The sequence below is a fragment of the Haliaeetus albicilla genome, chromosome Z (assembly GCF_947461875.1).
Source record: "Haliaeetus albicilla chromosome Z, bHalAlb1.1, whole genome shotgun sequence".
Taxonomy (NCBI): domain Eukaryota; kingdom Metazoa; phylum Chordata; class Aves; order Accipitriformes; family Accipitridae; genus Haliaeetus; species Haliaeetus albicilla.
The window spans coordinates 42461709-42489007 of NC_091516.1; the positions used below are offsets into that span (position 1 = coordinate 42461709).

Below are 27299 nucleotides of genomic sequence, written 5' to 3' on the forward strand. Positions count from 1 at the left end.
GGAGTTTAGTTCTAGGATGATACTGCAGAAACCCTACTTTAAATAGTTTTTCAGGACGTATTACATATACCCTGGGTGTTTATTAACCTTCTCATGGTAAATGGTCAAGAAACAACTTCAGATCCCAAATATGAAGGTGTTTCCTCCTAAAAATGGGTTGAATATGTTTGTACAGTCACTTCATTCCATGCTGTACAGTTCTTAGGTTTAAAAAGGATCTTGTACACAAACATTTGAAAATTTTAAGTGAAAAAAAGACTTCCTAAGTTAAAAAGTTTGCTATAAATGGCTAACGATAATTACCATACCTCTGTGTTATAAAGGACATAAAGTTGCTATTGCTACCACAATAAAATAACACCTTGGCACTTACATCTTTTTCTTTTTGGAGGCTGTCTACTTTTTCTTTCAGTCGTTTGCATTCATAATCTAATTTATCAGCTTTCTTGGATTCTTCAGATAACCTGTTTTGTAGTTCAACTGCCTGTGAGAACAAGAATCAATAATTTGTCTGCAAATGTTAATATTAGAACAAAATACACAAGACAAAGTAGCCAATTACCATGCACCACAAGTCATGTTGTAAACAAGAGAAATAGTTACCTATAGGACATACTAAAAACTGCTTTCATCAGTTGTTCTGTGTTTCAGCAAAACCAATAGCATTCAAATATTAGGTCTCAACACAAGCAAAAGAAGCAAAAACTGAAGTATTTTCACTACATCTGAAAACAAGAATTTAAGCCCAAGCATGGTTTACAGAAAAAAGCTGTATAGTTCTATGGATCAAAGAGCTTAGGAAAAGTAGAAAAATCCTCCTGTATTCTGAGAAGCCTAGGAAAAAGAAAAAACTCTGAAGAAAGCAAATTACCTACACCTTTCGTTAACTCTGTTTCACAAGCCTCACTCAGAATTCAACCACCAGTTTAAGCAGTCAGGTAATGTTTCTTAACCTGAGATTTTCCGGATCATTTTTAATATACTAATATAAAGATTCAGCCACAGGCTCATAACCAGTTTGCTTTACTTCAGAAGGAAACATTGCTAACAAAGTCGCATATATACTTTCAACTACAGATCAGTAAAGAGCTTTTAAAATTAAATGAGCAGAAATCTGAAAGCTGAGCAGAAACGATCCAGGCAGCAAATCAGTGAAGTCTTGCCTTTTCAAAACTCTCAGCCTTTACTAGTAAAGGCTCATTCCAAGTACACTAGTCAAGCTCATAATGCAGAGAGCATGGAAGCAAGTAAGCTGAATAAAGACTGACCTGCAAACACAAAAGCTGAATGAAGACTCAGCTAAAGATGTACAGCTTCTTCTGAAGCAATTGATAAGAAAGCGTTTTCATGGCTTTTAGATTACAGAGAAAGCGATTAACTTAAATTGTGAAGCAAAGCAGTAGCCATAGCTACATTAAGACCGCCTAGTGGTTCTAATTACCTTTTATTTTCAATGTGTATAGCTACAGCAAAATAACTACCAGGCCTAAAAATCTGCATGGTCTTAAGTCTTAGACAAGGACTTTGCTGTTGTTGTTCTTAAATTAAAGGCTGCAAAAAACCCACAGGCTTGCCATTTCTGAAATTATCAGATTAAAAAAAGTATCACAATGTGAGATATGAAAATATTTCATTTCTCATATGTAATATCCATCACTGGGGCTATCAGAATAACTGCAGATATAAAAAAAATAAAAATGCAGGCCTCCACCTGTGATTGTGTCCCTACTTGCAAAATAGGTATATTTTCACCTCAAATGAAAACAAATGCATTAATGTTTGTAATTACTCATGCTGTGGTAATGGTATGCAGAAGAACACAGCGGGAAATAAATTGTCTTGAATCAGGACTTGGGAGTGTATAGAAAGATATACAGCTACATGGTAGTGCAGAAGATTAAAAAAAAATTAAATACCATCACATTTACTGAGCATTATCTGACACGTGGAATGACTAAAGCAGGAATCTTGCAGCAAAGAAAAACAAATATATCAGAATGTACATGCACAAAGGGGCTGAATTAAAATTACAAAAAATAATCCTGGAATCTTCAGATTTCAATTCTTCATTTTGCAATAAAAAGTTTATTAGAAAATGCTTGTGCTTGCTTTCAGAAAAGTGAACAAAACCTCTTAAATAACTAAATGCTATTACAACTCTCAGCACAATACGTCACCACTAACCTCATCTCACAAAGTGCTGGATTGGGTGAAGATGCAATTTCCTTGCAGATCACTATAGGAGTTTGAACAAAGCACTTTCATCTGCACAGCACAAAGCTTCTAAGCCTAATAAATAAAATTGTCTGACAACATCATCCTGAGTGGGATTGGATCCTTCACACACCAGACAAGACACATTCCATTACAGGGCCACACTAGTCCTCAGCAATGACATAACATCAGAATCCTTATACCTGGCTTAATTCTTATAGCACAACTTAGGATTCCCAGAAATTAATTTCGTGACAGCTCATGATTCACAGGCAGGTCTCAAAAGGAACCCAGCCTTACAGACACTGACGGCAAACACACTGTCTGTTCATTTTGAGAGACTGTGGCTAGGTGAAGAAAACTCACATCTGTCACAATACACCTGAGGTTTATTCCAGTCTCAGCCAGTGGAACAGTTTTGTACAAATCAACAGCTCCTCTGACATGAAATCCTACCCATAAAACACAGGGAATGATGAAGAAAAGGAGGAGTACTTTTGCAGCACAAATGATGGGACTGCCCCTTCCAAAATCCTTATTGTTGGTGAAGTAAGAACGATCAGATGCAGATGTCAAGGTTACACAACTGTATCACATGCTCAGCTGTTCAATGGAGTGAAGTATTTGTTGCCAGTAAACATGACACTATTTGTGTGAAAGGCCATTGTTTTCCACATTTACTTTTCCCTTTGATTGTCTGTTATTTCAGCATTTTTCTCGTCCAAATTATTTTTTTCTGGTGGAATCATTTGGACTGTATCTACAGTTAGCATATAGAGGCTGAAGCTAGTTGTCTTAATAACCAAGATGGCCAGGCGCAGGGAAAATGCTGTCGTCTTAGGGTCACATATTGCTCCTGGGCTTATAATGTTTTTAGTGGTTGTTTCTGTATTTTATTCTGCTGTAAGCTGACCTATAGGGACTCCTGTACCATGACCATTCGAGCTTTTGAGCAGGCAGAAATACAGAGCAGGCACTAGTACTTTAACAAGCCACGCTCTGTCTGGCCCTGTAACAAGAATCCCAGAATGATGCCATGTCAATGTAGTGTAGAAGCAGAGAGAAGATTAAGCACATCTTCCACCTTTACAGAAACAGGATCACATGGCACTTTGATAAGCAGGAAGATAAACAGATGCCTTTCACTCCAGAGTGTGCTGATGACACATTTTGTGCTCTGCTGGGTGCATATAAACAACAGGGATGATATGCATCCTTCTCTCTTCATAACTGGACAAATTCAGATGTTTCAGACAAACTAGAACCTTAATAAAAAGAAGTTACTTAACCACAGGAATAACTTACCTCAGCTGTGGTGCACTCCTCACTGCTGGAAATTTGTAAGTTAAAAGCAGATACTTTTTCTGAAAGAAGAGGCTCTAATTCAAGCCCCGCTACTGAATAGGAATTAGGAATAATTTGAGAAGAAAAATCTGTTGATTTTTTCAAAGGAAGAAATACTGCTTATTGGCAAACTAATGTAAACTTGAAATAATGATAAGAATTGCAGGAAAGGAGGACAAAGATAGTACCTACAAAACATGCAAGTCTTTTAAACACAAGGAGCTGTTTGTTCATAATGTCTTTTTTACTTTGAGGTATTAGCCATGTTATGAAGAGAAAGTGTTGAACAATACAGAGAACTGTTGCACTGATATCTGTTCTCACCTGTCTCTTGTATGTTTCCAGCTGACTGCGTGCTGCGTTAGCCTTCCTTAGCTCTTCTTCGAGGCTCACGGTATTTTGCATGTAGATTGTATTCTTCTCTTCCAAGAGTTTCACTTGCCGTCGCAAATCACCCAGGTCTTCCAATTTCTTTTTGTATGACTCTACCTGGCTTTCTAACTTGGCTACTTTATCAGAAGAATGCCTGGAGGGACAGATTTGTATCAAATTTGTACTCTGAAAACTTCCAAAATGAAATGTCCTGAAGCTTCCTCAGTATTTTGCCGTAATAAAGAAGACATTCTTACATCATGGGGAGAACAAGAAAGCAATCATATCCTCCTACGACTAACGTTTTCACTTTTAAATTGTCTCCTTCTCTCTCATGACTATTTGTCAACTGAAAGAACTGTTGATGGAGGTACTTTTAGACACTATCACTCTTCCTAATACAGCCTTCTTATCTACTTCCAATCTTAACAGTTAAAGCACCTTCACTCCCACCCATTTCCTTTCAATTCTAAATCAATCTTTAGTCCTGCATTTTACAAGGGTAAAGAATAAAATTTTCTGCCTTTCAATTTGTTTTAATGATAACCAGGAATAAAATCATAAAGATCTATCTCCTGGGCAGCATATACTTGGTGACAGAGAAGTACCATAACAGCTCTGGAGCCTGATTCCTTCTAAACAAAATGGAACACCAGGCTCCATTCATAACATTTCAGAGTTTTTTCCATCTACCTGGTGCACTGCCGGGACATCAATAGCCCTCCCACCCACCCTCCCACCCCCCCGCTACTATAACTGTCCCCAGTTTCATTTTAGAACCAACTGATTTACACTCAATTTTCTATGAAATCTAGAGAATCCCCCATTGAATTGACAGTCAATTTATGGAACACTGCGACAAGCCAAATCTCCTTATTCTCCAATGAAGTGCAGAGCCTCTCTCTGGGGCAAGGAATTACTCTTTGAACCCATGCTGCCCACACAGATGGTTTATGGAATTGTGCAGCCTGATGAGCTCATTCCTCATATTAATGACAGAGGAGATAAAGACAGATAGCTTTGGTAGAAAGCTCCTGGTGAATTAGAAAAGTCAGCATTAAAATAAGCCTTGCTAGACTTGCTAGAAAGAGTGATACAGGTGGGTAGTAGATAACTGTTCTGAGTAACACATGCAGCAAGACACCACTACGGAAGGATTAAGTTCCATAGTAAAAGGGGCTGCCCCACCCTCTAAACCCCTAGCATCATCATATCATGATAACTTTGGGTGCTAAAATCCAGTGGCAAAGACAGCTGTAACAGATGCTGTTCATATTAGCATTATATGATGAACCAAAAGCTCCACCCTAAGTCCAAATAATGCAAACCCAGGAAAGGAAAGGGTCTAGTTCCCTGATGAGAACAAATGCCCAAGTCATGATGCAGGTAAGTAGAGAATACTCAGGAGACCAGCGAGTGACTTGTTATGACCATAAGATGGTGTAGGATTGCTAAGATTACTAATATTTATTGATTAGGTACATAATAAATAACTGTATTACTTAAGCAGAACTGTGTGGTCATCTGTGTACTTAACTGGAGGATCAAGAACCTTGGCATTGAGAAAGTGTTTATATTTAATATTAAAATTATTTAAACAAAAGCTAATGAAGACTAAGTACAGAAATGGTATGGATTAAAAGTTAATAGTTGAAAAAGGGTTAATGGAACAGAGTTTACCTGAGTATATCTATCTCATCCTTCAAAGACTGAGCCTCCTCTGCCAATGTAGTAAGCTCTTCTGTTTGTTGTCTCAATTCAGCAATTTCCTTTTCTAGTTCTTCACAGCGTATTCGATAGTCATCTTTGGCAGCTTCTAATCTGTAGAAATGAAGTAAAACAGAAAATAATTTCTCAGTTTGAGCCACAGTTACCTTTCCTCACCATGGTGCTCTCTAAAAATACATGAAACAGCCTTCTGGTGCAGTGAAAGAGAAGAGCAGCCCAATGTGCTTATTCAAAAAAGTAGAAGCAGGTTGATTTTAAGGCTCCAAATTTGATATCAGTCTTTATATTTGGAAGATCACAAGGTAATGTATGTTCTCAGAAAGACAAATCTTGAGTTTTTTCTGTCATAGTAATTTTTTGCAATGGAAGCTCAAGCAGAAATTTCCACCTTTTTTCATCTTGGGGCATACAGAGTTTGAACATGACACCTTTATCCTAAGATTTTGTTCAGCTGTTCAACTCCTATACACCGTCAACAATATTGACCTGATTGTCAGATGTTCTAAATGCCATAGAGGTTTCACCAAGGTGGCTTGCTTTATTTACGTACAAAGAACCTGTGCCTGCCCAGTACCTCTGAAGAGCCAAGTCACACATTTAGTTATCTAGTTAGCATGTAAAGAACTCAGACCAAAGTTTCTGGAGTGAACTACTTACATATAGCATACACAGCCAAAGCTGCATTAACCTGGCAGTGAACAAAGGGAGTAACTGAGAAATTTTGTCAAAGCATTTTGTACAAATGGTAGAGGACACAACCTAGAACATGAAGTTCTATTGTGATATTTTGATCTGAAATTAAAATAAAAACAATCCAGGAAAGGAAGTATGGGCATGGTGGAAAAAAAAAAAAAGCAGTATTCTATCCATTAATTCAAGGATTCCAAAAAGAATCTACAAGAACGGAGACAAGAGATAGTCAGTAGGTCATCTAAACCATATACAACAAAGATTTGGATCGTGATAGACTGGAACTGTCAAAGGACATAAAGCAGCAAGAGTGGGAGAAAAACTGTTGTACCACACTGGGCATCAGTTAAGCTGTACATACATCCTGTTTGGTCAGGTAGAGCTGGAGAAGGAAAACACACAAACTGCCTTCAGAAGCCACATGATATGAAGGCAGGGGAAGGAGGTAAAGGAGGTTGGGAGATGAATCTCACATGTGAAAAGGGTTTAGAAAGACGTTCAGAACCTGAAACTAGAGTAACAGGCAGTGCAGGTATTGCATATGGGGACAAAACCTGTTTGAACAGCAATTGATAATAGACTCAGGCAGGAATCATTCCAGAGCACGGAGATGAATAAGGTGAGATAAAAGGGGACATTAGAGAGACATCACTACATTACACGGTAGATGTATAGAAAGAAGAAAAATAGGCACTAGCTGCTGTGAAAGAGAAACACTAAACATTTTTCAAGAAACTGAAGGAAGAGGGTGTGCCTAACACGCAAGGAAGAGGCATAGCAAGAGACCGTGGAAAAACAGCAAAACAGGCAAAAAAGGAAAGTTACATGGCAGCTGACAGAAGAATTAACAAAGGGCAACCAGAAGAGGACAGAAAGAGAAGAAAAAGTGGCAGCATAAAGAAATACCATAGTTTCACTCACAAAGGATAGGGAAAGAACAGCAACAAGAATGAAAAGATGATGGTGAATTGGACCGGCTTTCTTCAGCAGAAGAGGCTTACACAGCCTGAAAGCAACAGTCAAAAGGACCAGGAAGGATATTTAAAGAGGAACTGCATTTCCATGTGTTGAGAAAATGCAAATGAAAAGCAGAGTTCACTTGCAGATAATCTCCATCTTTCAGATATGAAACAAATTGTTTTCAAATTCAGAGAAGGACATACTTTGCTGCATAATAATACCACCTGTAGTACTGCCCATAGCAAACTTCCAGCTAGGAGTTCCTACACCCTAAAAATACAATCAGAATAATCTACATACAGGAAAGCATGCTACTTTACATCCTCACTAATTTTGAAAAACATGGGTGAAGTGACTGCACACAAACAATTCAAAATAACTTCACAGAGTAGAGAGTAACAAGTATACAGCATTTCATACTTCTTCAATGAAGAAATTATGCATTTTTTAATGCTGGAGCTTGTAAAGAGGTAAATCATAAGATGTACATCACATAAAAACTTTACTACTGTGGTTATACCACCCACTATACATAATTGCCAGCAGAACCAGAAGTATATAATTCATGTCTGTTGCCAGTTACAAACAAACCATCTGACCAAGTCTAGCTTTTCTACCTGAATGTTTCCTCCTGGAGTTGTTCTAGTTGTGTCTGCAGTTGCAAGTGCCTACGACCTGCAGGGCTGTTGGGATCTTCAATAGAATCAGACTGATTTAAACGTTCCATCAAAATCTGGTTCTCAGCGAGCAAGCTGCTCTTCTCCTCCTGGAGGGCTGCAACCTGTTGTAATAGGAGCATAAACTGGAATAACTGAGCTATCTAGCTATAGAGAGCAACTTTTTATCGTGTGTATCAACAATGGCAATACACAGGCTTCAATAATCACATTTCACAAGAATATACTGTAACATTAATGGGTATTCAATTGCTATCTGATGTAACCAACATACTGCAACATCAGGGGCAGATTTACCACACCAAAAATGTAACTAATCTTAACTGCATTTCGCACAAGCATCTAAAGAAAAAGTCTTAGTTACCACAGAAGATAACTTCATTATAATAAAAGTATGCATACCTTCCCAACAAACAAATAAAACTAGCCCTCCACAGTAAAGCTTTTAAAACCGATTTCCAAAAGAAACAATGCCTATCAATCAGACAGAATATCCAAATATAGATATGCAAGGGATGGCTGTGCGCTTCCTAGATTTTTTTAATCCAGTGGGCAACTGCAAGCAGACCTGAAACAGGAACACAGTCCCAAAGATAACTCAGTTTCCGCCAATGTTGTGAAAACAGGCAGCACTGCAAAGAACCCAAAGTGCTGCAACTCAAAGCTGAAGCATGGGTTCATATATCATTAAATAGTATAGAATTAACATGCAGGAGGAGGAGGGGAAGAGAAGGAATGTGACCATCTCAACAGAAGGAAATGCTTCAATAAAAGCTTGAATCAAATACACCAAAATCAACCATGACACACAAATCAGCTTCATTAATTCTAACAGTTACTGAACTGCTTAGCAAAAGCCTGAATTATACTCCAAAGTAGGGTTGCAATGGCAATGCCTTTTGGGGCTACCACTCTACACTCCTCATGTCTTCCGGACAAGGTATGCTTGATTTACAGTAAGGCTTAGTCTAAATCCATACACAGCTGACAGACTATAGTAACTTCGGATTGGGATTTAACTCTTAACTGAAACTGTTACAGCAGCATAACCTCTATTAGTTCTCTAATGCAAGAGTTGAGCCACACAGCTCGACCCCTTCCTACCTGAAAGAAAAACAGTTTTGTTAGTATGAATCATCTTAATACTAGCAACATTGTATCAAGATAAGAAAACAATGAAATTCACTTGGCTAGCACAAGTTAAGCAAAATAATTACTGTGCAATTTTCATTTCCCTTTTAAAAATTATGTTTCTACACTATACTACTTGATTTCAGCTGCCTAAAAATTAACACTTCTCTTTCCCAGTTCAAAATTAATATGTACAATATAGCAAACCTACCTGCATATCTAACTCATGACATCTCTGGGCAATTTCTTCTTTTGTTGCTAGTGCTTCATTTAATTCTTCTGTAGTTTTCTTCAGCTACCATAAACAACAAACATTTATAGTTTCATCACTCTCTGTGAAGTGTCTAAAAATACTCTGAACTACATGACTGTAAAATCATTTTTACATTTAGGTGATATATTAATATTTTTGAAAACTGAGGCAATTCTGTTCTTACAAAGAAACAAAGAAGCAGAAGTGATAACTGTTTAGTCTATATGACAGTAGAAAGTAAACATACCTAAAAGTAAGATTTGGTCTTACAAAGATACATTAGAATTATCACATCTATTCTATGAATTGAGTCAAAAAGTCCTGAAGAACTTGGGTCTGAAGAACTCGCCAACTCTGTACACTGAAAAAATTGTCAATACCACTTTTCTTTACGGATGCAAAGAGTGCATAATTTCAGTTTTCAATCTACTTTTCAAATACGGAAAGGACTGGAAGGTGGAATACAGGGAATGGACAATTAGGGTAAAATCTCTCTAGTCACTGGAAGCTACTCTTACTGCACAACAGGAATAGAGCCAACATGGTGAGGGAGAAGCCTACCCTCCTGAAAAAGAGCACTGAATCTTGTAAGCAGTGAGAAATATCCAGATAATTCCCTTCAAAGGTATGTTCAAAGATATGTATCTTGCAAGTTCACACATGAATGTAGTTAGGATAACATAAAAAACAGCTACAAGAAAATTGACCTGATAAAACAGGTGCATGCATATTATGTATACAGAGATATAGACATATGTTATTATATATGATGAATTTTAGATGGGCTTTCCTAAACAGCATCATCATATCTTATTTTTTCAAGTTTATTTCTCAAGGGCCTGTTGACATACAAAAATTAATTCCATCTGCCAGAATTTACATACTTCTGCAGAAAAAGCATGATGGAGGAACACAGGGAACACCACTGTACTATACTTCTCGATTACAAAAAAACCTGAGGAAGTAGGAGTGTTAGCATGAGGTTGAGCCAGTAAAACACAATTGGTTTTGCATATTCTTTAAATGTATCAGATGGAAGGATTCTCTTTGAAAACTTCCTTTATATATTGTAACAGTTCCCAGGACTGCTTTAATGATTTTTTGAGCCACATCTATGATTTTTTTTAAACTGACTCTGGAAGTAGGAACTGGCAAAGAAAGTTTTATTCAAATACTACACACTTTTTTATCCTTCTTCCTCAATACCCAAAGATTTGCACCTGCCTGCAAATGACTATAGTATGTCATACAGCTAAACTTGTTTTTCAAACTGAGCTTTTCTCTCCTTTAAATATACAAAATGCATAAACTGAATTTATAAAGCAAAAGGACTCGAAATGCTGAAATTTAGTTTTCCTCTCCTTATTTGAATTTCCCACAAAACTCATGATTATAGAAAAAAAGACAGACTTCTTAACAACGCGAAATGACTGCCCACTGATGTGCTATGATTGAAAGAAAAGAAACATCTAGTCTTAGATACCTGCCGATCAAGTTCAACGTAAGCATCATTTCCAAGAGAGACTGGAGACTCCTTACTCATCAACTGCAATTAGATTACACCGGATTAGAAAAAGCAAGGATTTACTTTTAATATAAAAGCTAAGCTTCAATGAAATAACAAGCTGATTTTAACTTTGGGGAGCTTCAATCTGACGTCATTCAGAAGTTTTTAAATTCATTTTTTATGTATGACATTCAGAAACAATACAGAAAGAGTCTTCAGAATTTATAATACTTAAAGCACTATAAAAGAAATCTTACATCATCTCTTTTTCTTCTTAAAATGCACAGTCTTAGTTTATGATGAAACCTACAGTATACTCTGCTAAGCATTTTACTGGAGTGGCAATGGAATGATGGTAGCTATCAACACACCACGCAAGACCTGCCTTTAATTGTTCTCTGCCAGTGGTTTTCATTTTTTGATCACCTGGAAGTTCACATCAATTTATTTATTTAACTAATGTTGGGGGCATATCTATGTCAGCTAATTGCGCAAAACAAAGATGATCAAAATTCCTGCTCTGGAGTTGTCTGTAATTTGCAGATTTAAAAGGAAAGTTTATAGAGATTATTCCTGAAATAAGTATTACAATTCCTTTTATACTAACTTATTTTTTTGCAGGAATGACTGGTAATGGCTTTAAGCCTAGAAAACATGACCTCAGGCATGACTTTAAAGAAAAAAAAAAAGCCCTTCAAATTAACTGATGTGCTTACTAAATGATAAAAAGCTGATAAGAAACTAAATTTTCTTTCAGTAACCCACTGATCAGCTACATAGGTAGTTAAAAGCTAAAATCAAATGTAACAGAAGTAGTAGCCCAAAGACCTCCTCCCACCCACTTTCAGCAAACATATTAAGGCAAAGTCATTACTGAAAGCTGTAAGATACCAAATGAGAAATATGCTGTAACGAACTCAAAAGGCAGCATTACGGAATGACACTGATCGTTTCTGTCGTCCTATCCAAACACAAAATGTTTTATGAGTTCTCCAGTGACACAATTCATGGAAGTTACAATCAAAAAAGCCCTATCCTAACCAAAATCAGAACAAGATTTCTTTCCTAAGGCCTCCTGTCCAGTTACTCTCTCCAGAGACAGGGCTTCTGCTATTCCTTCCAGAAATCGGTGCTTTTGCATTACTTTTCATTGGCAAAGTTCCTCAGATACACAGAACTTTCATTTCTTCTCCATCCTTTCTGTTTATACCACTGTGTACAAGAGAAAAATCACTTTTTGATAATGACATCATTCAAATATTTATATACTTACGTTTCTCTCCTTTCCCCCCATCTCCTTAACTGGGATTTAACTGCGTACCACATGCTTAAATTCATCTATTTGTCGTCAACAGTTCTCCTCAGACCTTGATGATGTTTGCTGGTAACTGCTGAATTCCTTTCATTTTGTCTACATCTTTACAGTGACAAACTACTCTGAAATGAAGCACTCCATGAAGCCCAGATTCTCTGTAACAGTAACTAGAAAGTCCCTAGCCTCAGAGCTTTTCCCTGAAAAATGAAGTCATGTCTTTTTCATTACCATATATAGTGGCATTACAAACTTGTATTTAATTTAGGTCTGTGTTTTCTAAGCTGATTATAATTTTGCCATCCAAAACAAGAACTTCCAATCCCTCTCTGCTCTGTGATGTTTATAGATGTTTCAATTACTCCATTTCACTAGCTACTGTTTAAATGCTTTTCCAGATGACTAACAGCGATATCCGTATTAACCAAATACTGAACTCTTCTCCCTATTCTATATCCCACAACACTGTTCGCAAACACACTTCAGACACTAAATATGTTCCACCCATTAAGCCAGTACTTTCCAACTGGCAGGTCCCAGGCTGCATGAAGCCTGCAAGGATGTACAACATGTCCCTGACAGCCACCACCCTTTTCTGGATGTAGCGTAACTTCCTCTTCAGAAACCCAGCTTAATAGGCCTGCCCAAGACTTACTGTAGGAGGAATACAAGAGGCTGCACAACCCACTAGAGGCCACTGTGGTGTTGCTATTTTCTGTGGATTACCATAAAGAAAGCAGGCTGAGGCCAATAATATAATCCCTTTATTCTTCAATGAGTTTTGCCATCTGTCCCAAAACTTCCTGTCCTTACGAACCCTTAGCACAAATGTCCAGAGGACATTAGCTGAAGAAGGATTAGGTGGTGGAGGTACATGGTGTGGGTGCAGTGTGAATGTTACACAGAATTATTGGGAATGTCATGGGAAGAGTGCATGAGGCACTGAGGCCAAAAGCCACAGACAGATGACTGACTCAATGCAACAAGAAGCATCTTGCAATCTTATGACCTGTGATATTGTGGCGATGCTAAAGAAGAAATCTAAGTGATTGTGCTGCGTCCAGTAGCATGACCGGACAAGGAACAGGAACGAGATTGCCAGATTACTCACAAGTAATAACAGGAATCCAACTTCTGATCATCAGTTAACAATAAACTGAAGTTAAGTGGGGAGAGTTATCAGGGTGAGAGATTGCTTCCATCTTTTGCCTACACATCTCCCCACACATTGGAGATGACAGTGGTATATATAAACAAGTTATCTTGACCATGCTCTGCTTCTGAATTGCCTCTACCGAGTTTCTCCCTGCTTAGTAGCAAACACTTTACCATAAACAGCACAGCTAATAGGGTACAACTCTACCCACTTATCCAAACTTCTCTCTCTTTAGTAAGATTTACCAAAAAATTCAAGAAAAGTTTTACTGAATGCTGTTTTAGGATTGCATACAGACATGTATGTCAACTCAAAGCAAACACTACACCTTCTATCCACCTAAAAAACATAAGGTAACAGACTTGCCTAGTTTCCCCCTATTCTTCACTTCATTTCTTGTCCACCAGCATTCTCAGATACTACTGAAGTTTAGTGCTCCAAAACACTCATTTCATCAGTTACCTGCTTGATGGCATATTAGCTTTTTCTGCATTATTTGCTACTAATCTGATGATACTAGTAGGCTGTTATTAATTTTTAAAGCAAACTTACTTACTGTGTTCTGCTATATATCTCCTTTACTTACAAGCTCACATTCAGACAAATTCCTGAAATACTGTTCTAGTTCAGTGCTTCACATGCAGCCTGCAAGAGTGATATTAGAACACGTGGTCTTAACAGGTATGGGTCAATGCCAGTACTTTTGAGTGGCAAACTTTATTTCATTTCTATTTCAGCTGACTGACTCAAAAGAATAAAAAGCAGAAGGAAGTGGCCTTCTCATTCCCCCTCCACAGCTGCAAGTTTTCTTTTCTTCAGAAGCAAACTACAGGTGGGCATAAAGGTCTACCTTCACAATTTTGCAGTGCTGGAACTGGCTTTCAGCTCCAAACTCACAATGTAGCTTAAGTATAGTATCTATTTTCACATGTACCTTTAATGGATGATGATGATGATGTGCAGAGATTTTAAAAGTGAATTGATTATAAAAAGGGAAATCAAAAAAGTGCCTGCAAAATCAAGCAACTGCATTAGGCCTCTACAATAGAAGGAAGAGTCTGCTTAAGAGCTTCCCACAGTGAAAAAGCAAGCAACTAGCATTTACTTCCTTGCTTTTTTTCTGGTTTATTTTGCATATTTAGAATGAAGACTTGAAGTAGCACAAGTATGTGTTCAAATAATCAGAAAGTCATTTAAAATCAAAACAGCTTATTCTGTGGTGAAGAGGTCAGTCTGGATTTTAAATGGTACGATAACCAGGACATGACAATTTTTATAACTCTTTGTGTAGTTTTATGAGAAGCAGTTGTCATTCCCTGTTATCCTTTACATCTATACATTTTCATGCTTATAGCTTTGGTACGATGTCTTACAAAATACTTTGTAAGATCTGCTAATTTTATATTATTAAAACCTTCACTTCTTAACTGCCTTGCTTGTGAAATGTGAACAAGTTGTGTTGTCATGGATACATAAAGATTAGGGAAGGGGTAAAACTATCACAAAAACTGCATGCATGAATAACCTGAATTTCAAATGCTTTTTTTCCCCTACGCACGATTTGCATGATTTTGCAAATGCAGCTGCACCACTTAGTTGATGATGTTAAAAGTTCAAAACATTTGCTTCTTAAGAAATGCTTCTTCTACAGTTGCTAACATTGTACGAGCTCATTTAAGTGCCCGTGAAACAATGTCAAAATCCAACTTCTGTATTCAGAAGGTTGTTTTTCTTTTTTAAAGCATCTTTTTGTTTGTTTGCTTTTTAAGAGTCAAGGCTATGTATGACACAGTATGTATCCTTTAAAGCAGCTGGACTTTCTTCCTCCTCCAATACTGCTGACAGACCCAAGGAAATATTTTTCTATCATTTCGTAGCTATTCAAAAACCACTTTTACTTCAGACAAGATGAACCTTCAAACAGTCAGGACAAAACACAGGGGGAAAAAACCCCACAAACCCAAACAATTTCTACTTTGTGGAAGTAACACAGATGGTATTAATCCAGACAGGAAGTACCTTTTGCTATGCGCCCCAGACAAGCTTTGACACTAGCTCTAGTACTTTGCTGTTAAGAGCCTATTCTGACTCTCAACTTGACCTGCACAGAAACCTGCTAAGTGATCAAGTTACATATGTTCTAAACAGCAAAGGCAAACAATTTCACCAGCTACCACTTTCATCAATAATGACCTTGACTGCTCAAAGAAAAGACTTAGGAAAATGACAGCAGAATTTCTAAAGGATGTCAAGGAAAGGAGAGGAAATAAAAGAGAAATACATAATGGCCAAAATAATTTCTGTAAGGAAAGATTTTTGGCCCTTAAAAAAACCCTGCAAATTATGAAATTAAAAATGTTACATTATACATAGTAACATATTAATTGCAAGTAATAATAATTATAATAATACAAACAGAATATAGGAGTATACATTACAGAATATACAATACATAATTTGTATTTTTTGTAATATTTTTGATAGCTGTATTGTCCTTCTCTTCCTCTATGTTGTGCACAGCTTGCATTTAGAAATGCACACCTGCAGATTAGAATCTAAGAATCTAAGTGGTGGCAGCACAACAGATCAATTTGACTGCACTGAAAAAATAACAGAAAAGCATTGCTCAATTTATAAAAACCTTTATGGAGCATAAGGCATATTTTATTATTAATATTTTACTTTAAACATTTAAATAAGTGAAGAAAGGAAATGCTGAAGAGTCACAAGTTATTAAAAAGATCAAATAACCAAATAAAATATAAAACATAAAATGCTGCTTCTTCCATTTAAAAATCAGCTTCTTCATGCAAAAAACCCAGAAAGAACAGGTCAGAGGCTTGTTCTACTGTGCCTCATGAAATATTCTGAAATATGTATGAAAAGCAAAGAAGTATCAAAACACATTGATATGTGCTTTGCTGAAACAGAAAAACAAATTACATAATACATCAGAGTAAAGCTTAGAGGTCTTTTTACATACCTAATTTTGAAAAAAGAGTACCTGCATGTCAAACTTTGAAATGTTTAGATTAGGCAACATACCAACTTCTCAAATATGCATATATAGCTACTTTCCTAGGCACTTTATTATGTTGTCTCCTACATATTGCTTAGTCCAAGTCACTTGAGTCCAACAAACAGAAAAACCTCCTTAAATCCAGTGAAGTTTCACCCCTCCAAAGACACAGACTGCAGGTGCAGCTCTGAAAAGACTCTCTGGATCTAAACTCTTGTTAGAATCACAGAATATGTCGAATTAGAAGGGACCCATAAGGATCATTGAGTCCAACACTACCTAAAACTGAACCATATGACTAAGAGCATCGTCCAGACACTCCTTGAACTCTGACAGGCTTGGCTGCTGTGACCACTTCCCTGGGGAGCCTGTTCCAGTGTCTGACCACCCTCTTGGTGAAGGACCTTTTCCTAATGTCCAATCTGAACTTCCCCTGATGCAGCTTCATTCCATTTCCTCATGTTCTACCACTGGTCACCAGAGAGAGGAGATCAGCACCTCTCCCTCCACTGCCCCTCTTGAGGAAGTTGTAGACTGTGATGAGGGCACCCCTCAACCTTCTCTTCTCTCAGCTGCTTCTCATAAATCTTGCCCTCAAAACCTTCCACTATTAGGGTCACTCTCCTCTGGACATACTTCAATAACTTGATGTCCTTAAATTGAGGTGCCCAAAACTGCACGCAGTACTCTAGGTGAGGCTGCACCAGGGCAGCACAGAGTGGGACAATCACCTCCCTCGACTGGCTAGCTATGCTGTGCTTGATGCACTCTAGGACACAGCTGGCCCTTGGTGCTGCCAGGGCACACTGTTGACCAATATTCAACTTAACGTCAACCTAAACCCCCAGATCTCTTTCCATGGGGCTGTTCTCCAGCCTCTCATCCCCCAATTTGTACATATAAGCAGGATTACCCTGTCCCAGGTAGAGAATCCAGCACTTGCTCTTGTTAAATTTCATACAGTTGGTGACTGCCCAGGTCTTTAGTCTATCCAGATCTCCCTTTAAGGCCACTCTACCCTCAAGGGAGTCCACAGATTCTCCTAGTTTAGTGTCATCAGCAAACTTCCTTAATGTACATTTGATTCCTGTGTCCAGATCATTTATAAAAACATTATAGAGCACTAGCCCTAAAACTGACCCCTGGGGAACCCCACTGGTGACTGGCTGCAAGCCTGATGTAACCCCATTTACCATAATTCTTTGAGCCCAACCCATCAGTAAGTTGCTCACCCAACATATTACAGACTTGTCTAAATGTATGCCTGACGTTTTGTCCAGAAGGATACTGTGAGAGACAGCATCAAAAGCTTTGCTAAAATCCAAAAACTCCATATCTACTGGCTTCCCTTGGTCAACTAGATGGGCAACCTTGTCATAAAAGGAAATTAAGTTAGTTAAGCAGGACTTTCCCCTCAAGAACCTCTGCTGGCTATGACCAATGACTGCAATGCCTCTCAAGTGTCTTTCAGTAACCCCCATCTTCTCCATAATTCTGCCAGGCACTGAAGTGAGACAGAACTCTAATCACCAGGGTCTTCCTTCTTTCCCCTCTTGAAAATTGGGACAACTTTTGCCAGCTTCCAGTCAACTGGGACCTCTCCATACTCCAAAGAATGCTGAAAAATAATGGAGGGAGGTCCCACTCTCAAAGTGTCTCAAAGTTTTTGAGACACTTTCTGACCTCTTCAGTAAGCACCTAAGATCCTCCTCATTTGGTTCTGAATGCCTTGGATTTCTATGCAGCTTGGAAGACAGCATTAAAATCACTCAGAACTGCACCAGTACCTGAATAGTAAGCTTTTTGATTCACTGAGTTTCAAAAATCTGTTCCAGAAGAACAGACCCTCATCCTGTGATTTCTCCTCCACATCTCTGAGAAAGGGCACAAACACTAAACAATTTCAATGTCTACTCATCAAATGCCAAAAAAATGTGAGCTGCTTCATATCTGGCTATTTTTTCAAATGAAGGAGATTTTTACAAAAATCAAACAGAAAATTTTCAACAGAAGGAGGGAGGGTAGAAGGTTTTCTATTCTAAGACAGTGCAGAATAAATGATGCTGAAATTTGGAGTTAAAAAGAGGACATTAGAAAAATCCACCAAAACATTGTATTATAGTTAAAAAGAATGCGAAAGTAAAATATCCCAAAACTCAGGCAAACTGATGCTTGGCAGCACTGCCTGGAAGATGATTTAGCATAAGGATTCTTTCAATGCTGATTTCAAAAGTCCTCTCTGCAACATTATAGATAGCAGTCACACACAGACAACAGGATGTATGACTGCATGGATACAGCATTGGTCAAAGGGGTAATAGGGGAAGGGGTTCCTGTAGGCTCACCGACATCTCCTTCTCTATTCAGACATTACAGAAAAGTGAAATTGCTCTAGAAATCAATATGGAATTTGGTTTCTCTTGTTCAGGTTCAGAAGCAACAGGATTACCAGCAATTTCCTGCTTTCCTTAGTGGCCTGCCCTGCAGTAAACTTCCATCCATGAAGACTGATAGGTGCTTCACTTACATGCACTTTGGGCTCCTAAGAAGTCACATGGGGGCTTCACTGCTATAGTGGTCACTAACACTGTGGTTTAATTTTCATTGTGGTTTTAATTTACTACTGAACAGCACTTTCACAAAATACACTGCAGAATACTTACTAACTAATAAAAACATATCAGCACAAATAGCTTCATTAGCTTATTCATAATACTACAGCTGACAAAAGAATACTCTGCTATTCATTTCTCTGTCTTTTCAATTATCCAGTAAAACAAAATGAAACAATTCATGGAGTCTTGCAATTCCAACGTACAAATTTTGAAGAAATTTTACAGTATTTGATTACTCACATAAAAGCAGTCTAGTGCACTTCAGGAGCCACAGGGTAGGGAAGGTAAAGGAAAGGTAACCCAGTATCAAAATTATCTAGAAGTTTCAATCTTCTAGATTTAAAGAAAAGTGGGACATTCAACCAGAGTTCCTTGACATAAAGAATCTTCACTGATTTGTTTCTCTAAGAAAAAATAAATATTTTTCAATGTACAACAGCAAAATCTATGCCCCTTCTTTACTTCCAGCTAAGTTTTTCCAAGGTGGGAAAAAGCATACTTTTCTAAAATACTGAAAGGCTGAACTTTTACACACTGTGGACATCCCAGCATACCTCCTGAATGGCTGTCATGACAACATGTTGAACCGATTCTTCCATCATCATTATGGTCTGGATGTACTCTGAAAATAAGAGCATTCTGAAATGTTACTGTTGAAGCTGAAGTCACACAGAACATGAGGTCAGAAGCTGCATCCTTTCTACAAAATGAGTAGGTGCCACAGATGACACTGAAATGTATAATTACCAGTCAAGTCCCACCCCAACAAACTCAACAAGACTTTATCAGAAGTTCATTCAGACATAAATTCAGGCTCATTGGAACTCTGCAACAATGAAAAATGTACACGATTGTCATCCTTTTTTTTTTTTCCTTCTGGCACCTCGCACTTCTGAAATAATTACTTATGCTCCTTTTCTCACTTTGTATAGCCTGAATAGTTTGGGAACAAGTACATGATCCATGCATAGGTTGCCCTTTTCCATAAGTCTAACAATAATGTCCTGCCTTCCTAAGCATCGTCATTTCAAGGCATTTTCATATCCATTCTTGGTTTCTGTTCTTATTTCTGTGCTATATCCCAAATATGTCCCCTTAACTTTTTCATTCCTCACCTCCCCATAGATGTGAGCTACACAGCAGGTACCTTGTAAGATGATACAGTGCTTTGAAAGACAAATTCCGACATTTAGATCAAGTCAAGGAGTTTATGACTTGCCCAGTATCATATGGTTTCCAGTCAGATATGATCACCTTTACATGCAACCTGTATTCTTTTAATAATTTGCCCAAAAGGAAAATGGCTGGCAATCAGTCACCTCAAAGTGATTAATTGCCAAGTCTCTCTCAAAGTACATAAAACTAGACTGTTCCAGTATTTCAAACATAACATTTTTAATGTCCAGACTGAAAGAGTATGAGAAACATGGAAATAAGATGTACTTCCCACTGGAGGATGCCAAATAGTCACCAAAAGTAAGGAAGTTAATTTTACATAAAACAGAGAGGACACGAGGCCTAATAAAACAGAGTTATTTATGTACTCATGGAATAAAATTACCTCTATTTTAATTAATAGGATAGCCAGACTGTCTCCTGATTAAGGGAAGAATAAAAGTAATTTCAGAAGGAGAAATTAAAGTGATTTAGACACCTGAGAAAACTGGAAAGGGGAAAATAGCTATAAAAGCTAAGATGCACCATACAAGAGGAAGACAAAAGGTCTGAAACCCTGGCTGCCATTTTGTCAGAAAACAAACCAAAATGAGCTAAATCAGGAAGGGACAGATATCTGGTGCGACTTTAATGTAAATACAGTAAACAGATTACCCACATGTGTATTTAATAATATGTTCCTACGCTTCCTGTTTTAAGTGTTAAGAATAAACGTTTGTAGTTGCTTTGTTACCTTAACCTAGCTTGAATTAAGTGTAATTTAAGGTGATTGGGTAACAATAAGACACCCTGCACCCAAGGCAAGTTTAGAATATGAGATTTGGGACACTTCAACAAGTGTCTCCGTTGTTCATCACATCCTCTGTGGCATGTGCAGGAGAAATGAATGGCTCCCTATTTTACCTGCGCAGGACAGACAGACGGTTGGTGCCATGGGAATCAAGAGAGGCAGAATTCTCTTTCAGTGGCTGCTTAAGTGCGATTCAATCGCCTAACAGATGCCTCAAGTGACATTTTGGATGCCTTTAAGGTATCACATGCTCAGTCTTCAGCTGCTGTCCAGAAGGGCGTTATTGCCAACAATACTTTTTCCTATTTGCCAATCCCACGCAAAAGTCTCAGACTACAGTATCCCAAATCACACCAGACATATCTTCAGACCAACCCCCAGTCACACTGATGGTTCTAGGCCGTGTAGTAAGATGCTGACAGGAACACATTCCTAAAACCAAGAGTCATACAGGATAGTGCAACAATCACATTTTTTGGTTCTTAACTATCCCGATCTACCTCATAAATGGTTAAAGGGTGGGCCCAAGAATTTTCTTTTGTAGAGTGCCTTTTCAGCTCAGCAAACAAAAATTGAAAATATGTATGTTGGAAGCAAAACCAGTCCCACAGTTTGAGACTCCAAAACCAGTGAAGCTTATAACAAAACAACAGTTTTTATCTGTAGGACAAAATAATGTCATCACTGAAAAAAATACGTTTGTCTCTGACAGCAACCTGAGAGGTCTAATTTTTCTCATAAGTAGCTACACAACAAGCTGTATTTTCATTCACTGCCTGGGAGAAACATGCTTTCAAAATTTAATACCTTGCTTCTGTTCACAATTCACAGCGCATCCCAAAATAAGCTGAAGCATTCTCCCAAGCTCTGCAGCATCAGCGTGCTCTCCGATCAGGTTAACATCAGGAAGCGTGAAGTCATCAATCTGCTGCCCTAGAATCTGCATAAAGACCCAGTACATACATGTCAGTATCACTACACAAATACATACACACACATTTCAAAATACAAATATGATTCAGAATGAACAAGAGCAATTCACTCATACTTTAACATAGTTTTCAATCCACCTTTGCAACAAACTAAATTGCCTAACACCTAACATCCAAATATTAAACCATACTGCTTGACACAACTAATATTTGGGAGAAGACAAACCTGACAGTCTCAATGTGGCAGGTTGACCCTGGCTGAACGCCAGGTGCCCACCAAAGCCATTCTATCACTCCCCCATCCTCAGCTGGACAGGGGAGAAGAAAATATAACAAAGGGCTTGTGGGCTGAGATAAAGACAGGAGAGATCACTCATCAACTACCATCATGGGCAAAACAGACTCAACTTGGGGAAAATTAACTCAACTTATTACCAATCAACCAGAGTAGGGCAATGAGAAATAAAACCAAATCTCAGAACACCTTCCCTCCACCCCTCCCTTCTTCCCAGGCACAACTTCACTCCTGGATTCTCTATCTAATCCCCACAGTGGCACAGGGGGACGGGGAATAGGGTTTATGGCCAGTTCATCACACATTATTTCTGCCGCTTCATCCTCCTCAGGAGCAGGACTCATCACACTCTTCCCCTGCTCCAGCACAGGCTCCCTCCCACGGGAGACAGTCCTTCACAAACTTCTCCAACGTGGGTCCTTCCCATGGGCTGCAGTTCTTCACAAACTGCTCCAGTGTGGGTCCCTTCCACCGTGTGCAGTCCTTCAGAAGCACACCGCTCCAGCGTGGGTCACCCATGGGGTCACAAGTCCTGCCAGAAAACCTGCTCCAGCGTGGGATCCTCTCTCCACGGATCCACAGGTCCTGTCGGGAGCCTGCTCCAGTGTGGGCTTCCCACGGGGTCACAGCCTCCTTTGGGCATCCACCTCCTCCAGCGTGGGGTTCTTCATGGGCTGCGGGTGGATATCTGCTCCACCATGGACCTCCATGGGCTGCAGGGGAACAGCCTGCCTCACCATGGTCTTCACCATGGGCTGCAGGGGAATCTCTGCTCCGGTGCCTGGAGCATCTTCTCCCCCTCCTTCTTCACTGACCTTGCTGTCTGCAGAGTTGTTTCTCTTACATGTTCTCACTCCTCTCTCTGGCTGCCATTTCTGTCTGTCCCAGCAACTTTTTTCCCTTCTTAAATATGTTATCACAGAGGTGCTACCACTATTGCTGATTGTCTCGGCCTTGGCCAGCGGCGAGTCTGTCTTAGGGCTGGTTGGTATTGGCTCTGTTGGACACAGGGGAAGCTTCCAGCAGCTTCTCACAGAAGCCACTCCTGTAACCCCCCCCCCCCCCCCCAAAACCTTGCCACACAAAGCCAATACATTCAACTAATAAGAAACTATTAGTTTCAAACTTAGCAAGATTTTTGTCTTGAGATAAGAAAGGTAGCAAAGGCAGTCTTCCATAGTGATCAACAGCACATGGATAACTAATTTTTTTTTAAAGCATTCCATTTAAAAAAATAACCCTGCGTGCCTAAAAACACCTTATGTAGCATAAAATATTATACACAAATCTCACTTTTCTTACCACTAGGAAGCCAGAAATTGAAATATTTCACTTATACAATACGTGTGTCTAGCACTGATGGATGACAAATGTAAGACAGTAAAAAACTCGATCACTCAGCCTCACACTTTCAGAAAACTGAAGGATATTTAGCAAATCTCAGAGCTAAAAAAGCTAGTTCCATCAAAGAGAATTTGAGGTAGTAGTACAATACATAATTAAACAGCCCACATGCAGAAAGAGGAAAAAAACCCAAAACAATAGAACCCATGTGACTTACAATTAATGTAATCTGATTTATAATTAAGTAGGATTTATATTAATGATTGTCAGTAGAAGGAATTAAACAATTCTGCTAAACTGTTCATAAAGATCTTTCAGGGGGCTGAAAATATGAATATGAAATATGGAATTAAACAGATCTGACACATTAATTGCAGATAAAAAGAAACTGTCACTTCTTAAGCAGGATGCAATAAAGAAACAATAACTATGGAGGGAATCAGTCATTTGTTTGCTGGATGCCCTTTTTCGTGTTAATGCTCAAGAAAAACAGAAAATCAGGTAAAGGTATTTATAAAAAACATTTAACAGAAGTATATGAAGAATACACGGAAATCAAGCCATTCAAAAGTTTGCCAGGGTTGGGCTTTGTGGAATTGTTGTGGTTGAGTTTGTTCTTGTTTTGTATCGTGGTTTTTGTATTGTTTTTTTAAACAGCTTTCTCAAAAGAATGAGCACCAACACTACTAAAAAATCTCTGTATACTTTAAAGGACCCAGATTCATTCTTGTTGGAAAAGCCTTCCTTTAGGTCATTCTAGTGAGAGTGCATCAAGCACAATGGAAAATATTACCTTTGTACATAGACTGCAACAATACAGTAAAGCACAATATTCTTTGAATTATACAAATATGATATGTGTTTATATATTGATCTGTAGTTCCTGAATTTCTTTCAAATGCAATGCCGGATTTAAGTTAATAGTACTACAACGGCTTCATAGTTACTGATAATGTAATTGCTGTTGAAAGCTGAAGGGAAGATGCATATCAGCAGGCACTATGAAGAAACCAAGGATGTGAAGTTGTAAACAGAGGATTTTGAAATAAACATGAGATACAATTTAGTTCAACAAAAAAAAAAATCTGAAAGAAACATGAAAAAGGATAGACTCTGCAATAAGTATCTTGAGATGAAGAAGAGCATTTTCCTCATTTAAAAAAAAAACAACAAAACCTTTACAAAAGAATGCAAGTTTCAATTCCAGAGCAGCAGAGTTCTGCAGCAAGATTACTGGGGGAATAACAAAGCATGTAAGCTACAACTAGGTAACTTTGGCTTCTTGTTCTGCCATATTGACAAAGAGAGCAATGTAGAATACCTATTGAAAGACTGTCCTCCTGAATGCAATACAAATTTTTAAATTCTTGAAGATGAAGAAAATTAGCATATACACTTTTCAAGGGCGTTTAGCTACATCAGATAAAATCCATATACATTCAACATCTGTATTTTTGTAGAAGGTGACTGCTAGGAGAGGAAATCAGGTTGAGGAAAACAACCAGGATTCATAGTAGAATCCAGATCATCTCCCTTATCAGCACGAGCATTGCCTTAGCAGAAAAAAATCCAGAAACCAAACCAAAATCCAGTCAAACTTATAAATGTGCATTACCTTTGCAGAACTTAACCAGCTTGAAACAGCTAAAAACTTGTGTAGTAGTAAAGTTTTCACACCAGAAACTTAATGAACATATATGCCAACTAGCCAAAAAGAAGCTGGCATCACTTTGTCATAGTAATATTAAATGTTTATAACAAAACCCTATTTGTTTCTTTCTAGAATTGTGAGTTATGACCAGTTTATTTAAACATCAATTTTCAAACTTTATTTCAACATGGATACCTGACCATTTATTGAATATGAGCTTATAAGTCTAATTTTTTCTTTCTGAAAATCTGTTTGGTTTTAAAGACTTAAGTTTATTAACAAATATCTTCCTCTCCGAAGCATTTATGACAAGCTGATATTTTGAGACAAGCAAAGTACAGAACATACATATTATGGATTTTGTGCTGCAGCCTGTACAGATCAATTTGCCTCAAAACATCACTGAAACTAAAAGCATATTTCAGCTGAAGATCCACCACAGAAAAAAATACTGTATTGTATCTTCTCTGAAGCGGTTCATTTCTGAGTTTGCTCAATAGTCTGAGAGAATGCCAAAGGCAGACTCCAATATCCCAGGATTTAAAATTTTCAATAAAATGTTTTATGTGGGGAGAGTCTAAAAATGCTCTTTACTCTCTCTCCTCAAGAGAAAAAAAGGAAAGAGGCAGTCTTCAGCTGGATCAGAGGAGGGGGGAAAAAAAAATTTAAAAAAAAAAAATCAAGCACAGGTCCTGTTAAATTCCATCATCAGAACACAGCCAGCAAAGACATCTACTGTTTGTATGACAGAATTTGCACACCATACTCCTCTGGAAGGTCTGAGTATTCAATAAAGCATGTGAGAAGTTTTAGAGAAGGCTAACACCTGGGAAAAGGTCATGAAACACTCTGTATGCCAAATACTTTGCAAGAAAAAGTCAGAACTTAATCAGTAGAACATAATTTACATTCAACAGGTTTACTGAAATATGCAACAAAAAGGAATGTAGATAACTTAAAACAGTTCCTACCTCATGGTTGTAATCCAATATTCCTTTTAAAATTTTCTTCAGGTTGCTTACCTATTTGACAAGAAGAAGAAGGAAATACAATAAATACAGTGAATAAATTACAGAAATGATCATAAAGTAGGCAATCACAGAAGAATCACACAAAAGAATCATATAATTATATCTATTTGCACAATGAGACTTTCTGTTTGAGCAGTTTAATTTAGAATCATGAAAGTTATGCAATAGTCCCTTATGATCAGACTTCCAGACACCTAATCACAAATCCTTACTAACTGACAGAACCCATTTAAATTTATGAAAAACATCACATTGTCTTGGATAGGCTTTAGATCAGACTCTGTAACATGAATCTTTTTTGGAGTACTTGTTTATCTTAGCGTTATTGTTGTATCCAGAAGTTGAAACATTCTTTTCCTCCTGCCTTCTCTTAAAGTATCTTAGTGATCTACTTTCTGCAGAGATAAACCTCTTCGTGCAAACCAAAACCAGCTACTGCTCAATATCCTCCTTTATTTCCAACCTATGTAAGCTTAATTTATTAACTTTCTCATGAATTATTCCTCTTAATTCTTTCATTTTTGCTCACACACCCCCTCCCCCAGTTCTTTACAATTGAATGTCTGTCTTACAGTATCAAGCCAAATTTCACATTTCTCAGCAATGCCTTCACTGCCATACAAAGATAGCTTCTGTTCACTTGCATAACCAATGGCATCAGTTAAGTGTCTCCTGCTGTACAGAATCTATGTCACAATTCTCCAGCACTGAGTACTGCTCCCTTTCTGGCAAAAATCCATTTACATCAAGTCTCTAAGATAAAGAGTGCATTTAAAAATTATAAAAACGCCCAATGGATCTCATACGTGATATTTAGAAAAAATCTTTGCTTAAAGTAACTGCTACAGATTCCCACTAATTAATGTCCAAGTATTTAAGCAAGGAATTTAGGTAATAGTAGCAGCACACTGTCTCCTGCGAGAGAGGAGCAGCTGAGGGAACTGGGGTTGTTTAGCCTGGAGAAAAGGACGTTCAGGGGAGACCTTATCACTTTCTACAACTGCCTGAAAGGAGGTTGTAGCGAGGTGGGTGTCACTCTCTTTTCCCAAGTAACAAGCAATAGGACAAGAGGAAACATCCTCACGTTGTGCCAGGGAAGGTT

At 38.0% G+C, this 27299-nt stretch overlaps 1 protein-coding gene across 4 annotated transcripts in view; it reads right to left on the reverse strand.

Annotated features, from left to right (window-relative positions):
• HOOK3 (hook microtubule tethering protein 3) overlaps positions 1–27299 on the reverse strand; it is a 104530-nt gene that overhangs the window by 40720 nt on the left and 36511 nt on the right. For 3 of the 4 annotated variants that reach the window (XM_069776765.1, XM_069776762.1, XM_069776763.1), the window contains exons 4-12: positions 26138–26188; positions 21752–21884; positions 19533–19600; positions 10853–10915; positions 9328–9411; positions 7926–8089; positions 5611–5751; positions 3883–4084; positions 374–484 (exon numbers count right to left, since the gene is read on the reverse strand). In XM_069776765.1, coding sequence (XP_069632866.1) covers positions 374–484; positions 3883–4084; positions 5611–5751; positions 7926–8089; positions 9328–9411; positions 10853–10915; positions 19533–19600; positions 21752–21884; positions 26138–26188 — 1017 coding nt within the window. The remainder of the gene's footprint in view (positions 1–373; positions 485–3882; positions 4085–5610; positions 5752–7925; positions 8090–9327; positions 9412–10852; positions 10916–19532; positions 19601–21751; positions 21885–26137; positions 26189–27299) is intronic. The other variant, XM_069776764.1, reaches the window with a different exon arrangement.